This window comes from Lemur catta, chromosome 1 (genome assembly GCF_020740605.2).
Source record: "Lemur catta isolate mLemCat1 chromosome 1, mLemCat1.pri, whole genome shotgun sequence".
Lineage (NCBI taxonomy): Eukaryota > Metazoa > Chordata > Mammalia > Primates > Lemuridae > Lemur > Lemur catta.
The window spans coordinates 136,182,470-136,199,330 of record NC_059128.1 but is presented as its reverse complement, the minus strand read 5'-3'; the positions used below and the strand labels follow the sequence as shown (position 1 = coordinate 136,199,330).

At 38.7% G+C, this 16,861-nt stretch overlaps 1 protein-coding gene across 1 annotated transcript in view; it reads right to left on the bottom strand.

Moving 5' to 3' along the window:
• The window catches only part of MYO3A (myosin IIIA), a 199,255-nt gene that overhangs the window by 39,356 nt on the left and 143,038 nt on the right, over positions 1-16,861 (bottom strand). The window contains exons 21-27 of the mRNA XM_045535110.1: positions 16,410-16,563; positions 14,853-14,941; positions 13,210-13,339; positions 12,145-12,224; positions 11,610-11,687; positions 9,085-9,290; positions 1,556-1,667 (exon numbers count right to left, since the gene is read on the bottom strand). Coding sequence (XP_045391066.1) covers positions 1,556-1,667; positions 9,085-9,290; positions 11,610-11,687; positions 12,145-12,224; positions 13,210-13,339; positions 14,853-14,941; positions 16,410-16,563 — 849 coding nt within the window. The remainder of the gene's footprint in view (positions 1-1,555; positions 1,668-9,084; positions 9,291-11,609; positions 11,688-12,144; positions 12,225-13,209; positions 13,340-14,852; positions 14,942-16,409; positions 16,564-16,861) is intronic.

The window sequence follows — 16,861 nt, the reverse complement described above, 5'->3', positions numbered from 1 at the left end:
GAGTTTACTGAATTCATCAAGATAGTCACTTGAATTCAAATTTTATGGCTGAGTTACAGACCTGGTAACCCTGAATGGGGAATTTTCTCAGCGTTCCATTACTTGAAAGCTTGGCACCATAGGCAAACAGTTTAGCATTACAGTTTTGATTTAATTCAGTTTTAATTTCTACAGGACTCTAGACGTTAATATATTTAGTCCATTTGCTGTTGACAATTCATTTAAAATTCAATCTGTTTAAAAAGGTCATCATATTTTTTTCTATGGCATTAGAAATGTTCCTATATTAAATACTTTTATCCATGTTAATGAGCTGGAAAAGTGAAGTGGAAAAATACAAATAACTTTAAAATGCTACTTAAATATCATTCAGAACCAGAACAGCGAAGGGCCTTTTTATAAGTAAAAACTCCATTTGAAGTTAGGCATGTGTTTCAGACCATAAATCATGAGATTTTCACCTGATGAAATTTATCTTTGTTAAGCATCCAAAAGAAAATGCTCTGATTAAAATACACATTTTTTAAATGCCCCAAATATCCCCTTACTAAATACTAAAATAATATATATGGGTTACTTCTGAATAAGTAGGACACTCAGTCTAAGGTAGACTTTATTTTTTTACTCTCTAAAATTGTTAAGGGACTTAATTCCTCATCTGAACATTATTAAAATCCTCTCCCACATCTCTCACCACCAAGACAGCTAATATGTTAATACATTTCTTTGCAAATGTGCAAGTTTGTTTGGCTTACTTCTGTGGTCTGGCTGATGGCGGTTACTCTTGAGTGGTCAATCTCTGAGTTGCTCTGCTTTAGCTTGGCTGTCTTCCCCAGCCCCCAGTGACACATTTTGTGACCCCCTAAGATACATGTAGTGTGCCCTGGTACCCCGTTTATCTCCTTATCCCCATCTTGTGTTGCTAAAAGGGTATCCGAGAAGCCCAGTGCATGCTTTCTCCAAACAGCAACCTGTCCTCACTTCCATATTCAAAGTTGGCTATGATTTTTTACTTTCTTCTCCAAGGGATTAAATAAGCTAATATCTCAAGGCTCTAAAAAGCTAATATATAAACACATCAATGTCCAAACACATATAATGAGTCCAGTAATAATGGTAAATATTTTACTCCAGATAAATTTCAAGTTTATGACAGAAGCAGATTTGAGAATTAGAAAAAAATAAAATAAAAACAGGAAGAGCATTCTCTACAGCTTTTTGACTATATCTGGCGGTGATAAAATGGAGAAAACATATGTCTGTTTTCAGTACCATTTGAAGTATATTAATTTTAAGTTTTATCCTTATTTTTGATAAAACTTCAAGATAAATTTTTCCTGTATTTCTTAAAAGAAACCTTTATGAAGAGCAAAAGTGTTTAATTTTGATGAAGAAGGAAACCATTAGGGATTTATAAATTTACTTCCCCAATTTTAAGCTAGAGATTCTGTAACATAAAAAACTGTAATATTTTCAATCATTGTAAATTGTTACAATTCTCAGTAAATCTAATGTAATTCTTCATTTTTTCCTGAAAGTTACATGAAAACATTACTTTTGTTTTTCCAAGAGCCCAGTTATCGAGACCAGCTTTTTCCAAAATAGCAGCACAGGTGTCTGGGCTTACGGGAGGCTCTTCGCTTGACTTGTAGCAGAGAACAGAGTACCTTAAAATGGAAAAAAGGGCTGGTTAGTATTGTACAAAGGTCCAACATCTCAGTAGCCTGGTGGCCACAGATGAGCATTCTTAGAACAACTCTGGGGTAGACTGAATTCCAAACTGATGCAAACCCAGATCAGTCTATTTGTATAAATTTGAGTGCTTTTTTTTTTCACCTTTGTGATCACTTTCCAACTTAACACTGAAATCCCCCAACAAAAATGCTGTTGCTCCAAAAAAAAAAAGCTGGTTTTTTTTGTTTGTTTGTTTGTTTTTTAAAAAAAGCGACCTTTCTCTGGGCAATAAAAGGGGCAGGTCCTTTTATTCTTTTTTCACTTTCCGATGTTAACAAAACACTGGTAGCTGATCTTAAAATTGGGCTAAGGAGTTTAACTCTACCTTCCCATCCTGTATACATGCCTTCCACCATTGTCTTCCCTTGAGTTACACTGTGTTTCCTGCCGGAATTTCTCTCTGTTGGTTTAATCTATAGACAGTTGAGGGAGGAAAGAAGGAAGGGTGAACGCAGGAAAGAACTGAAAGCAGGTCTTCAGACTAAACCACAAGACTAACTGTGAAAAAGGATGAATTAAAGGAAGAAAATGTAGTTTATACTGGATTTTACACTGGTCAAGAATCTTATACAAAAAAGGCATATTTCCAGAGTTTTCAATACCCTCTTATTTTTAATTTCTTGGTGAAAGATTAGCCTGAATGTCCCATAGAAACAAAGGAGCAAATTTTGGTGGGCTTTGATTTTCAAAAAAGAGGTCCTGATGTGTAGAAGGCACGTCATGGAACATATCCATTTCCTTAAATAACATATTTCAGCTCCACTAAGCTTCACATCATTGAATCTGCAGATGAACCAGCTTCTGTTAGGCTCTTTCAAGAAGAATCCTGGCCTAGAATGGTCTAGAATGAAGTGATGGTCACAACTTCTGCTGTGTGCAAATAACCTCAGGGTTAACCTGAGCTTCAGGCCCAGCCACGTCAGGACTAACTGGCTCTTGTACAATTGTGACCCCACCGGTGACTCTGCACTCTCAGCCTGTCCACCGTCCTGGCTTTGCTTCCTTCCTGATCCAGCCAGGATCTCACAATTCATCCCAGGAGCCACCTGCAGGCAGCTTCTTCAACTCCCCCACTGATACGGTTTGGATGTTTGGCCCCTCCAAAGCCCATGTTGACATTTGATCCCCGGTGTGGTTGGGGCCTGGTGGGAGGGATTTGGGTCAAGGGGACAGATCCCTCATGCATGGCTTGGTGCCCTCCCCAAGATAATGAGTTGCCGCTTTATTAGTTCACTTGAGAGCTGGTTGTTTAAGGGAGCCTGGCACCGCCTCCTCCCTCTCTTGCTCCTTCTTGTGACATGTGACACGCCTGCTTCCCCTTCGCCTTCTGCCTTAATTGGAAGCTCCCTGAAGCCCTCTCCAGAAGCAGATGCTGTGGCCACACTTCTTATACAGTCTGCAGAACCGTGAGCCAAATAAACCTCTTCTCTTTATAAATGACGCAGCCTCAGCTGTTCCTTTACAGCAGCGCAGGGTGGACTAACACACTTTCCCCCGTTCTTCTGTTGTGCACGCTCTGCAGACACGCCACCCAGACCATCCGAGCGTCTGTTCCTCCACCCCCAGGCCAGCCGGGATTCAGAGCAGAGCCCGAGAACATCTTGCCTTCCGTTCACAGCAGGTGCCCTGCTGACGTGTGGTTTCCTGACTCAGGCAGGAGACAAGGATGCTCAGGGTCCTTACTGTTGTTCAGGGCCACTTTCCCCTCTTGTCCCTCCCAACATATTCAATTCTGCCATGTTTTCCTCAAGTCTCCCACCTGCCCCGCCCCGCCCCAGTGGATGATCTTGTCTACTATGTCACTAGAGCCGCCCAGACACAGGCTTCACGGGCTTCTTCCCCAACTGCAAATTCATCGCCCACTATTAATTTTTCCCTCCTCCATCTGCCTGTGTTCTGACGCCATCTCCTCCTCTTCTCTTCTGTTTATTTTCAATCGCATTTCTCCCTTCTGGCTCCTTCCGTTTACAGAATGGATGTTCCTTTGTCGTTACAAAAGACACCTTAACCCTCTCCCATCAGTAATGGTTCTACTTCTCCCACTAGCTTCACAGGCACATTGAACGACTGGGATAACTGGCTCCACTTCCCTACTTCCCATCCCTCCTCAGCCCCTGGGATCTTATTTAATCACACAGTCATAAGGACTCTTTTTTAATCATATAGGATCTTTTAATGGTGAAATCTAAAGCATCCTTTTCCATCCTGACCTTAGGTGTTCTTTTCCCAGCGCTTGCTGCTGTTGGTCCCTCTCTCTGTCTTGCTCTCCCCAGGGCTCCCTGCTCCGACCCTGTCCCCAGCTTCTCCTCCCTCTCGTCTCCCTACGTGCCCCATATTTAGACTTTCTGCTTAAATCCTAGTGTCCAGCAATGTTCTATTTCTTTCTAAGCTCCCCCCACAGGTGTTTCGTCCACACGCTCGGCTCCAGCCACTCCCCATGTGAGGTGGGCATTCCTCAGTCCACGCCTGCAGCCCTGTGTGCATCAGCTAAACACAGGATTTATGTCTTCTGGCTCTATGTCCCGCCTGGTTACTCCAGACACTCCAAATGTGGCAAAATTCATAACTTATTTCCCTTTCTCTGCTATTTCCATCTCTGTGAAAGATATCACCATTTTTTAAAAGGTGCTCAAGCTAGAAATCTGAGTGTCAGCCAAGATTCTTCCCCATTCTTCACTCTGTGTATCTCACAAGCTTAAAAATCTCTCTGGAGCCCATTTCTTCCTCGCTATTCCTGCTGCTGTCACCTGCTACCCCTTGCCCCTTCTCACCTGTACTTTTCTGCAATTGTCTCCAGACAGTTACGGCCACCTTTCCCCCCACACCCCGACTTTCACAGCTCTGTCTTGGTTATTTCTCTAAAGGAAAATCTGATCATGTCCTTTCCTGACTCAAAAGTCTCTATGGATTTCCCAAGTTCTACGCTGGGATGGCAAAATTAGGTGCTTTCGAAGGCTGGGCAGATCGAGTGAGGATGTGAGCCCGGGAGCAGTGGGATGCAGGAAACGGCAGGTCACACCTGCTGGAAAGCAGTCATGGTAAATTGTTTGCCACATGTGATGACTGGTGCAACCCCCCTGCTCTGTACCTATGCCACCTTTCCCACCACCCACCCCCCGCCCCCGTTATTTCCCATGACACTCTAGCTCTGGTCATGAAAGTTATGTAAAATGATGCCACAGGGCCACGTTTGCTCATAGCTCTGTAAGCGTTACTCTCTATGCCTGCACGCCCTTCCATCCCTCTCCTTGGTTCCTTAGGGAAGACCTACTCTTCCAACATTCTAGAAACTCTCTTTAGCGTATCTTCAGTTAACAGGCAAACCGGATCAGTGGGCATTCTCCTTTCCTGTGTGAAACACACCAGCTGAGGCCACTGCACACTTGGAGCTCATGGTTGGCAGCTGTCACAAGTGTGCCCATGGGCACTTGCTCTCACAGGGTGAGCTGAGTTTGCTCCCAGACCTGTTTATGCCAGTTGTACTTGATGTGACATTATTCACATAAACCTCAGGTGGAAATCTGAGTGAGAAAAGTCAGAGAATTTCCCACAAAAAGTCATCAAATGCTTTGATAAGACTTTATAAAGAAGTCTTCTAAAAACTGTGATGTTAAACAAGCAATTGCAAAGGGTTAAGGAAGAGCCTAAGAATCAAGAAATATTCAGCCTCTGTGATGGCTTCACAAGTATCTCTAATTTCTTGTTTTACTCTAAGAAGTGTTAACTGGAAATCATAAATGAAGGATGATGGACAGTTTGTGCAAGAAAGAGTCAATAAACAATAGTTAGTGGACTTGGACTTAAAGAAAAATAATTAATCCTGGTATATATTTATGCATTACTTTTATGATTCTCTGCTTTGTCTAAATTTCTACTATAATCTCAACCATCCCTCCTTTATGCTCTCAGAATACCCTGAGCATACTTTCATTAAAGGTATCCAGTATTCCTTCACTCATTTGATACATATTTGAGCACCTACCATTTGCCAGACACTCTTCTAGGTGCTGGGGACCCAGCAGCGAACACAGGGGACCAACACTCTGCCTCCCGGAACTGACTTTAGGCTGTACGATCATGCAGATTGTTTAATCCCTGTTTTCACAACTGGTCTGTGAGTCTCTGAATATCAGAGGCTCTTTTATTAAGAGCCTCTTTGGATCCTTAATCTTTTAACTCATCTTAAGATCTAAACTAATCTTTTGTTCAAGGACTAGAACACAGTGGATCTCTTGATCAAATGTTTGTTGAAGGTATAGGGAATGACCTGCCCCCGGGACCTGCTGTGGAGATAAACACGCAGGCAGAGCAGACGCACTCGTGGAGAGAAGCCTCGAGACCCTCACTTTGTCGTGCCCCTTGTTTTAAAGACTGCCGATCACTACCCACTGGCCTCGGCTTTGTTTTTTATGGATTGGCTTCATGGTTCACACTGTGGGATTTAAGACCACAGCAGTAAAGATCAGAAGTAATTTTGGGAGCTTGGGACTAAAGCAAAAATAATAATGAAAATAATTATAGCTAATGTGTATGGATGGCATTTGGTTCTACCAATAAACTCCACACAGATTATCTCACTTAATGCTCATAAACACATATAAAGTAGACACTGTTATGATCACCCCTATTTGTAGAAGAAGGAAATTGAAAGCTGAAGCTCATAGAACTCAAATAACTTTGAACAAGGTCATATTTCTATTACAGTAAGTGGAAGACTTGAGATTCAAACCAGGGTGTGCTGACTGCGAAGCATGTGTACTTCCCTTTTCCACCATCCTCCTGTCTTCAGGAAGCCCTGGTTATATCAGAGCTCTAGTAGCCAAACCTTTGTGTAGAGCAGCCTAGTGGGAAAATGGAGCTAACTTTGGTGGCTTCTTACTATAAGGGTTCATTTGAAAAAACTACAATAAAAACCCAGTATCTTGCGCAAAGCTAAGTTCGTGGTGTGTATCTTCTCTTAAGATTGTTTCTTTGTCACAGAACAGAAGAGTTTATCTACAACAGAACAGACTGGGGAATTTTGCATTCTACGCAGAGGGTTAGGCAGGATGGATGAAGGTTATCTATAAAGTCCTATTTACACTCTTTTGCAAGTTGTTTTGCCTTCCTAAGAGTCTATGCCAATTTGGATGACAACTTTCAAATTAGTGAGAGAGAAAAGGTTTAGCTTTTTATTTCTGAAACTCCTTGTATTCAGAAGAGCTATTCATGAGCTCTCTCTATATATTAAAGTTTTTCATAAGGTTAGCCATGCATTTGAGGCTCTCTTCATAATTTTAACCCACCTGGTTTTCTCATCTTGTCTCCTGTCACTTCACCAATGCCTGCTCTGCCAATCCAGTCCAATTCCAGTCCTGCTAGCTTTGGCACACCAACTTGCACACCGAGAGAGCCCCTGCCTGTCTCCCCACAAATCGTCCCACCAAGAGAACCCCTCTCCTTGATATCTGCTGTCAGCCCTCCGGGTGATGCTCTTGCCTTCCCCGAGCTCTCCCACCATGCGTGCCATTCTCTGGGACCTTGGCATTTATAACCTTGCATTGCTTCTTAACTTTCCATGCCTGGGGCTCTCACAATACTAACTGGATTGTCAATTCTTGAAGATCAAGTCAGTTTTAAAATTCTGTGTTTCCCACAGCGCTTAGCATTGTGCCTTATGCATGAAAAAAAAGCACTGAAATTTAAGGGCACTTATTATTACATTAATAATATTTATATTAATATTTAAGGAAATTAAAGATCTGCTCTTTTGCTAAAACATGAAGTGCATGATAATAAGGTCAAATTTGAATTTTAATTTGAGATTTGAAACTCCTTTGTGTCTAGTACTTTTGAGTTACCTGCTTTCATGAATAGAAAGAAGAATTCCCAACTGGCCAATAAAAAATTCCAGTATTTTTTATTTCTTAATTTTGGGTATAAAATTGGGTATGATCTGTAGGAAGTGAAGTCAATGATTAGATGCTGGCTATATTTCTGAACCCTAAAACTTGAGGTTTTAAAGTCTGTCTTAAACTACTATAATAGAAAGGATTGGCCAATATAAAAGTCATCATATTTATGTCATTTTGATCTCCATCATGAAAACGTGGTAGAGTTTCTTGATTTCACTTCACATGAATATTCCCAGATCTCTAGAGAAAAAAAAAATGAAGAACTACCACGAATTGCTGAATATATGGAAATTAGTAGAAATAATCAGAATTCTCATTACATTTTGTAAGGGTCTTGGTAACCCTAAGTAAAATAACACCTGATACAAGACATAAAATTTTGGGGGAGAGGAGGGTTAGAAATCACAATTTGTAGTGCAATCTCAAAACAAAGCTTTCTTTTGTCCCTTAATACTAATTTCCACACTCTGAAAAAGGCTGGAGACTTCCTCAATCACTAGGTTTCACTTGAAAATTGTAATAGACTTCACTTTTGAAAATTAAGTCCTTTAAGTATAATGACTACTAGAAATCACAAAATTGATAAGTATCAGAAATATGGGTATTTAAAATACTACATATTTAAGATATTGAACCTCTAACTTACCACTAGTGCATTACCTAATAAATTATGTTTAGTATATAGTTTAATTCATTTTATATTTATCTCAAATATTAAAAAGGACTCCTTATATCTAATCAATTGTTTTTGCTAAAATTTAATTAATTTTTTAAATTGACAAATAAACCTAATTGTTTCCTTACATCTTCTAAATCACCTTTAGAAGTAATATCTCATTTGATCATTATAAGGGTCCTCTCAGGTAGTCATGGCAGATTTAATAGGTGAGGAAAACAAGATTCGGTATAGGCCAGGGTTTCTCAGCTTTAGCACTGTTGCCATTTTGGGCTGGAAAATTCTCGGTTGTGGGGGATTGTCCTGTATGTTGTGGAAGGGATATTAACAGCATCTCAAGTCTCTACCTGCCAGACTCCAGTAGCACCCCTCACCCCCACCAGGTGTGACAACCCAGAATGTCTCCAGATATTGCCAAGTGTCTTTGGAGGGGCAAAATCTCTCCCAGCTGAGAATCAGCCGTATAAGCCCATGATCACATAGCAGGTAGCAGAGCTAGGACGAGAACCTAGCCTTTTCAAATCATCAGTGTAGACGCTCAGGCCTAGAGGTCATTCTGCCTATGACATGTGCCCTATGTCACCACATAGGATCTCCCAGCTGACAACAGTCTTTCAGCCTCAGTTAATAGTTACCTTCTCTTTTCAATTCATAATCATTTGCATGAACAAAATGCTTCCTTCCTAGATTACTTAAATAATTCTTTCCTATTTTGTTTCCTATAACTCTCCTGAAGAATGTTTATATAAACCATACAACAGAAGCTGAAAATCTACGTACCGCTTTATAAAGTTAGCAAAAAGTATCCGATGTGAGTATCCCAACCTTCGAATTCTTGCTGTTTCCAGAATTCCTGTGTAGCGAAGCTGTAGCAGAACTTTCTCTTTGTCATATTTTCTTGCCTGACGCTCATTATTTGGTTTGATGCAACGGACAAAATGCGGTTGGCCCACCACCATTTTAGATAACAAATCCATCAGGGAATACTGTAATATGTAACAAAAATAAATTTCCCAGTGTAGCATGCAAATGCTTATGAGCTTGCAAGTCTTTCTGTTTACTACAAGAATAAAATTTCAAAAATGAATGTTTCAAATGCTCATACTAGTCACAGTAAGTGGAGGGAAATCTGTATTAATGAAAATTTTATTTATAGCATACTTTTTAAAATACAGATTTACTTACAAAAATATAGAGGCAATAACTAGAAACTTAGCTATTAAAAGTTTGCTTATAATCTCTTAAAGAACCTTTAATAAACAGTTAAAATTATTTTTGATATAGTTTGCTTATAAATAATTATATCCTCTCAGGCCAACTTGCCAAATTACAATATTTAGGCACACAGCCTGGTTAATTCTGCTTATATATTAATTTTGTTGTCCAACTCTCTCCTTATAGAAAGTGTAAAAGTGAACAATTTAATCTGTCAGAATCATCTCTTTAATTTAAAATAGAGAAGTTAATGGAGTTTAATATACAAGACATGGATATAAAAATAAGCAAAGTGATATATGTTTAAATAATATGTCATAACTTGATCATTTTCTTATTTATTTTAGGATTTGTTTTTAATCACATAGATATGAAAACTGTGTTCTACACCAATACCTTATTAAAACAGTAGTCAATTATTGGACAAATAAGTATAACGTATTAGGATAAGCATGGTTCAACTAAAAGTGGAATCCTAGAAAACTAGCATCTCAAAGACTAGGATCACATTTACTGATGAGGTGACCTATGGGCAGAGACAGCTACATAGGGCTGGACCTATTTTAGTGCTGGAAACATAAAGCCCACAGTCACAAAGCCAGTGCAAAACAAATGCTGCAACTCACAACTGACAAAGCACTTAATTTGCATCGCTTCCTCTTGGGCACTGAGACTCAGATGTGATCTTTTCACACAGCTGGGTCTGCCACTTCGGAGGCTTTTTTCATTGCATTGATCTGTAAGTCATCATTCCTTTAGTCATGCAAACATCTGCCAGGCACTGGTGACTCAAAGCTGCTACTCTGAGCAGGAGCTAACTGCAGTTTAGGCACTGATTTTTCTTAGGGACCAAGGCATAGTGTTAACCTACGTCCATTCTTCTCTGCCCAATGAAAAATGACTTTCAAAACACACTACATACGGTGTGGAATTATCTTCTACTGTTTTTCACTTCAGCCTGAAGATTAAAATGATTTCACGATCTAATCGGGTTTAAACATACACACGACGTTGTATGCCGACAACAGCGGTATGATAATGGTCTTGGATAACTCACTTAAAGAAAGAAAATAATCTGGATATAAATTTTAGTGATTCAGCTGTGCTGCATTCCTGATGTAAAGTGAGCGTATCAGCAGCAAACATAAGACATTAAGCCTATGAATATACCAGGCACTACTCAAAGATGATTAAGCACACAGTGTCTTCTATGAGCTTAGGACTTGAAAAATACATAATAACAGTATTCAGGTATTTAAAAAAAGTATTTCATGAATCTGTTAAAGAACTGGATATATTCACTGAACACTTATAATAAATTGAATCCAGTTTCCTCTATTTCTCCCACATTAAATTACATTACTAATAATTCCCAAGTTTTAGGTGATACTGTCTTCATTTTCATTGCCTAGTTTATCAGAAGAGATAAACAAGAACTAAAACCAATAATAAGGGCAGGGTTATCTAGAGTTCTCTAGAACACAGAGAAAATGAAGTTCTTCTTTCTTTCCTTTCTCCCATATTGTCCAAAGAAGGAAGGTCATCTTGATCCTACGCTAAGCACATTCCCTTGGCATGTTATTGTGTCTCCCTGGTGACTCTTTTCCTTGCCCCCTTCCTACACTGGGTTCTATTTTCCTCTTGAGGTTTTCAGTTCTGTGTGTGCAGGGTTATACAGAATGGAGAAGGATGCTCAACCTTGCCCTCTCCGTCTATCCTAAAATAATTCAGGAGGAGGAAGAAAAATTGGTAGTTATCATAGCATCAAATTAAACACCCTTTTAGGTTTCATTCTAGTGGAAATGCATTTGGTTCTATGGACACATTTTAATAAGGTATAGACCAACATTAAGATTGACCTGGGATACAATAATTTTACAGGTAAAATATAACCAATCAAAGTAAACCAAGCCACAGATTTCTGATAGTACATGCTAATATATCCTGTATCTACCAAAATAGTAAATAGAATACAATAAACACTCTCTTTTGCTAGTGGCACTCTGATATTTGTTACTAGCTTTTGATCTATAACTCACTTAGAATAAATAACATCCCTAAGCACAAGACATCATAATTTAACATCTTACTCTGAAATACGATGCCACTGTTTGTGTTTTCATGTTGGTTGTCTCTCTCGCATGACGTGTGGCATCTCCAATTTCACCCTAAGAAAACCAAGGAAGACAGAGATGCTTCAGGACCTATTGTACTTTATGATTTACGGGAGCACATGGAATTTTACTTCCAGTTATCTTAGTTTATGCATTCCAAAACATAAAGCAGCAAAATGCTGATATTCTTATTTTAAGGTAATTGTTTTGTCAGTCTTATTGGAATTTTAATTGGTCTTACATAGAATGTGAATATCTCTGACCCTAGTTGGTACATTTTTAGTTGGTCTTGGTATAAACTAGCTACAAAAGAAGAGTTAGAGATATATCAGAAGTGCATGATTATTTTGTCACTAGCAGTAACATGAACATAACAAATATCTGTTCAAACAGAATAGATCAAAACGAGAAAAACAAAGGAAAAGCTGTTTACTTTTAGGAGCACACAGATATTGCCATCATAAAAGTTAGATTCTTAGACTCACAGCCATGAAAAAATGCATTTTCTTACCTTTGTCAGGCTGATTGATTTTTCTGAAGTCTTCATTTGGTAGTTGATAATATTTTTAGTTTTAGGAGGTGGCAGATTACCTATGGGAATGTAGAAAAAATTAATATACCCTTTAGGATCCTTAACAGCTAGATGATTTTTCCCATTTACTTAAATGTTAAAATAAGCATTGTTGATCCTGCAGTATCCATACTCAAATGCTCGGTTAACTATTTATTGAGACATTTAGGGAAAAAATAATATTACGCAAAAATTAGCAATAAATTTTAAATTTAAAAAATCCCTCTAGCTTGGAAAATAGAAAAGGCAGAGGTAAGTGTTGGATTTCCTTCGAACTGCTAGAAGGCATGAGGTGATTATGATGAAGGAAGCAGCTTGCTTTTTATGCTTGTTTGTGTTCAATGGCATCTGAGGTTTTCTTTAATGCAGGCTAAGCTTTACAAAGGGCCTTAGAAATCATAGGGATCGTTAATTTATGGGAGTTTTGCCCTTTCTTTTCCAATATGTTTGCTTTTTATTTCTTCTTTCTTGGTGGCACTGGGTAGAATCCCCAATGCAATGCTGAATACAAGTGATGAGAGTAAACGTTCTTGCCTTTTTCTTGATCCTACAGGGAAAGCATTTGGTTTTTCACCATTAAATATAATGTTGGCTGGAAGTTTATCAAAGATGCCCTTTACCAGGGGGAGGAAGTTATCATTAAGAGAGCTTGCCAGACTTTCAGAGCCTCAAAGAACCATCCAAAGGCTGCCCACTCCTGAAAACAGCATGTAATTCTGAACTCTTTGGAGGTGCGTATGCTCTTCTAGTGAGTAGCTAGGATACCACCATATTTTCTGGGTGAGTGCTACAAACACTTATCTTTAATGAAAACCTAGTTTCTTTATATTTATTTTTATATTTTCTTCAGATGCTCTGGGGCAGAGGATATTAATTAATAAATATTTAGTGAGTTGAAAACAAATGAATATGAAAAATTGAGGATTAAAATTCATGGAAATCACAGAGACTGAAACCACTGGACTGGGCTTGAGGAAACATCTCAGTTAAAGGAAATGGCCTTACCTGTTTTTGTCAGTGGGTGGTTGACTAGTTGCCGAATTACGCTGTTTTCAGAAGACCTCAAAAGTAGCACGATATCAGTTGGAAGAGTGTCTCTGTTTTTCGCTAAGAACCCACTTGCACTATAGAGGACCTGTGGATAAAGTATGTTAGCATAAGTATCACAATCATTGCTGTTATTTTCATCATCAGTAGATACTTATTGAGAGCTTACTCTGCTGAGAAACAGGAGCTAACGAAGGTTTACAAAAGTAATGGCTGATAATTTGGCTGAAAAAGACAATCTCTCCAGGTTAACAGTGTATCTTAGAGCAAAACATGTGTCTCACTGATTTTATTTGGGTTGAAATGAACAAAGAGGTTTGATTCTTCCCATTTATTATGTTGGGAATTTGTTAGGTTTCTTTTCTATATTTGGAGAAATATAGAAGCACCAAGGAAGCACATTGGACCACCAATATCAATTCACCTGCATTGAATTGGCCGTACTAGATTTTTATCACAGTAGTAGTGCAGTCTAAATACACTGCAGGCATTTGTGTTTCTGGCACCTCTAAAAAATTTTAGGATTTTTAAAAAAAGATCAGTGTAATCCAAAGATTTCTGCAGAATGATCCAGTTGTTCTGGATTGAATTGTGTCCTTCCGAAATACAGATGTTGAAGACCCAAACTCCCCTGTGATGGGATTAATATTTGGAGACAAGGCCTTTAAGGAGATAATAGTTAAGGTTAAATGAGATGTAGGAGTAGGGCTCTAATCCAACAGGACCTATGTCCTTATAAAAACAGAAAGAGACACCAGACTTATCTCTCCCCACCTTCCCGCCACCCATTCACAGAGAAAAGGACACATTGAAAAGGCAGCTGTCTGCAAATCAGAAAGAGAGGCCTCACCAGATGCCACCCCTGCTAGGGGCACCTTGATCTTGGGCTTTCAGTCTCTGGTACTGTAAGAAAATACATTTCTGTTGCTTAAGCTACCCAGCCTGTGGTATTTTTGTTATGGCAGCCAGAGCAGACTAACAGAGTTGTTAAAGACAACTGGATAAAATGATCACAGGCAATTCTTCCTGGACATTTAAAAGAGGCTTTATTTGGAAAATCATGTGCTGAAGATCATATGCTAAAACTCACAAGGAAAGCTATAACTGAAATGATTTAAGGTGTACTTTTTTAATGACAAAAGTATAATGACATACGTAGGTTGCCAAGTGGACTAGAATGCTTGAGGTTCTGTGTGTTATTTTTTAAATGTATTTCTCATTTTATACATTCTTGATTTGGTATCTTCTTAGCCCCCTCAATATTTTTAACATCATTGTGAGAGAATGACCCATTATTCTCCACAGAAGGAAAGGAAGAAAGCATCATCTGGGTGTAGGACAATATATCTGAGGTGTGGGAACATGTCTCCATCCACACACAAACATTTCTTCCCCCAAATGCATAACAGTCCATTAGCCAATTCCGTCTATCTGGGGTAGCTCAGGACTCTGAAGAGTAGAATGAGGGCTGGATGGGGACAGAAACAGAGGGCCAGCTTATCACAACCATCTAGAAATATTTTGTGCCATGATCTTCATGAGTATTTTTATTATTCAATAAAAGGCTAAAAAACTCAGTTGTAATTCTCAAGAGTTCTTACCTTTCCTGCATAATGGTGAATCCCAAAGCTAAGTTCCATTCTTTTGGGTCTCCAGAAGTACTGTGATTTCAGGTTACCTTCAAACTTTTCTGTAGAAAAAAATGAACCCCAATATCAAGCATGTAGGAGATCCTCAAAAAATATTGTCAGAATCATTTCCCTCACCAGAAAAAGGAAATGGACAATGAACAAAGGCAGAAAGTTTTATACAGCAGGTTTAGAATATAATTATAAATAGTAAAGCAAAACTCAAGATCATGACTTTTTACCATTCCATTATGGTTTCGAGCACTGGTTCTCAAACTATAGCATGCATAGTCCCCTTGAGGGCTTGCTGAAACATAGGTTGCTTAGCCCAATCTCTGAAGTAGTTTCTGACTCAGTAGGTTTGGGGTGGGGGCCAAGAATTCACATTTCTAACAAGTTTCTGGGTGATGCTGATATTCCTGGTCTGGGGACCACCTGTGGAGAACCGCTGGTCCAGAGGAAGGGAGCTACTTGAGACCACCCAGTCAAGGAGATTTGTGAAACACAGTTTGACCCCAGGCCATGAGCCTAAAAATGTGATGTTTGCGTTCTCCTTTCTGAGGAGCTATGGACTATTACTGATTACATAAAAAGCACAATAGGATCAGAAAGTCAGTTATATATCTACAACAATTTTATCACCTTCGGAGACCTCGCCATTTCATGTCCTAGGAACATTTGATATCAAAAGCAAGTGACTGCTATGAAATTATTTTCCCTGCCACCTTGGGGTTATTTTCTTTTCCATCTAGTGTTATCCAATCAGAGGAGGGAATAAGCCAATTACTGGGTCAGAAGGAAGTGACATCATAGACTTAATGGTAAGAAATAGGCCTGTGTATCATCAAAAGTAAGTGAGGGAAAAATGTGAATCTAAGTTTTCTGCAGGTACTTATTACACATAACAAATATCTTCTATCATCAGGGAATATGGTGTTCCACATTAAAAAACTTTTTCAGATATCTGAAAAATCTAAAGGTTTTTTCTTTTTTTAATTTAAGGAGTAGGACATTTTCATTTTAACTATCTTGGTTGGTAATCTTTTTAAATATATTATGCACATCTCTGCCTTCTCAAACAGAAAAAATACATTTAATCTTCTTTGATGACTCAGGATTATTATCATGAACATTTATTAATGTACTGAAACCTAGAGGTTATTAAGGTATTTGAGGCTATTTGCCTCTATTAAATAAATGAATAGAACAGAACATCACAGATTAATTTATTTCCTGCTGGTTAGCTTCCTTTTCAAATCCTAGAGTTGTCCTTCTAATTTGGGCTGGATAATTTCCAAGGTCATTTCTAACCTATGATTTTATGGTTGGGGCCCTACCATAAAATAAGAAGCACAGTATCCAAACTTGTTTAATTTATCGCTAAATAATTCAGCCTTTTCTTCAAAGTCAGATATGCAGACTTTGGTGGCAGCTGTTTTTCCCAGATAATTTAAAGCAATTTAAAATATCGTGTGGAATTACGTGACTGCATTCATAAAATCAAGCAGACATAGTGGATTTAAAACTCACCTATAAGAGTCTGGTCAGAGGCCTTGGGAAATCTGCTTTCTTCGTCGAGTAGGGAGAGCAAGCCCATCGGCTTCTGCAGAAACATATCCAAGAGGGGCCGGTTGTCTTCATATTCAATGACTCTGGCATTGACATCTTCATTTAGGTATTCACTCTGCAACAGGCCATGAGACATACAAAAATCACTTAAAACTTTGTGAATAATACATAGCTTGATAGCAATCACCTAAAATTTTACTTTACTCATATTTGAATAAATTGCTCCCTATAACTTTGCCCATAAGCTGAGGGCATAGTTTTATTTTTCTTTCCACAGAACTGCTAGTTCCTTAAAGTCAGCACTGATTATACTGAGGACAGTAATACAAAGATTCCTAGTCTCTATGCTAGAATTACAGACATCTCAAGCGCTGAAGATGTAGGATAATATGTTGTTAATGAGAAGTGGCAAA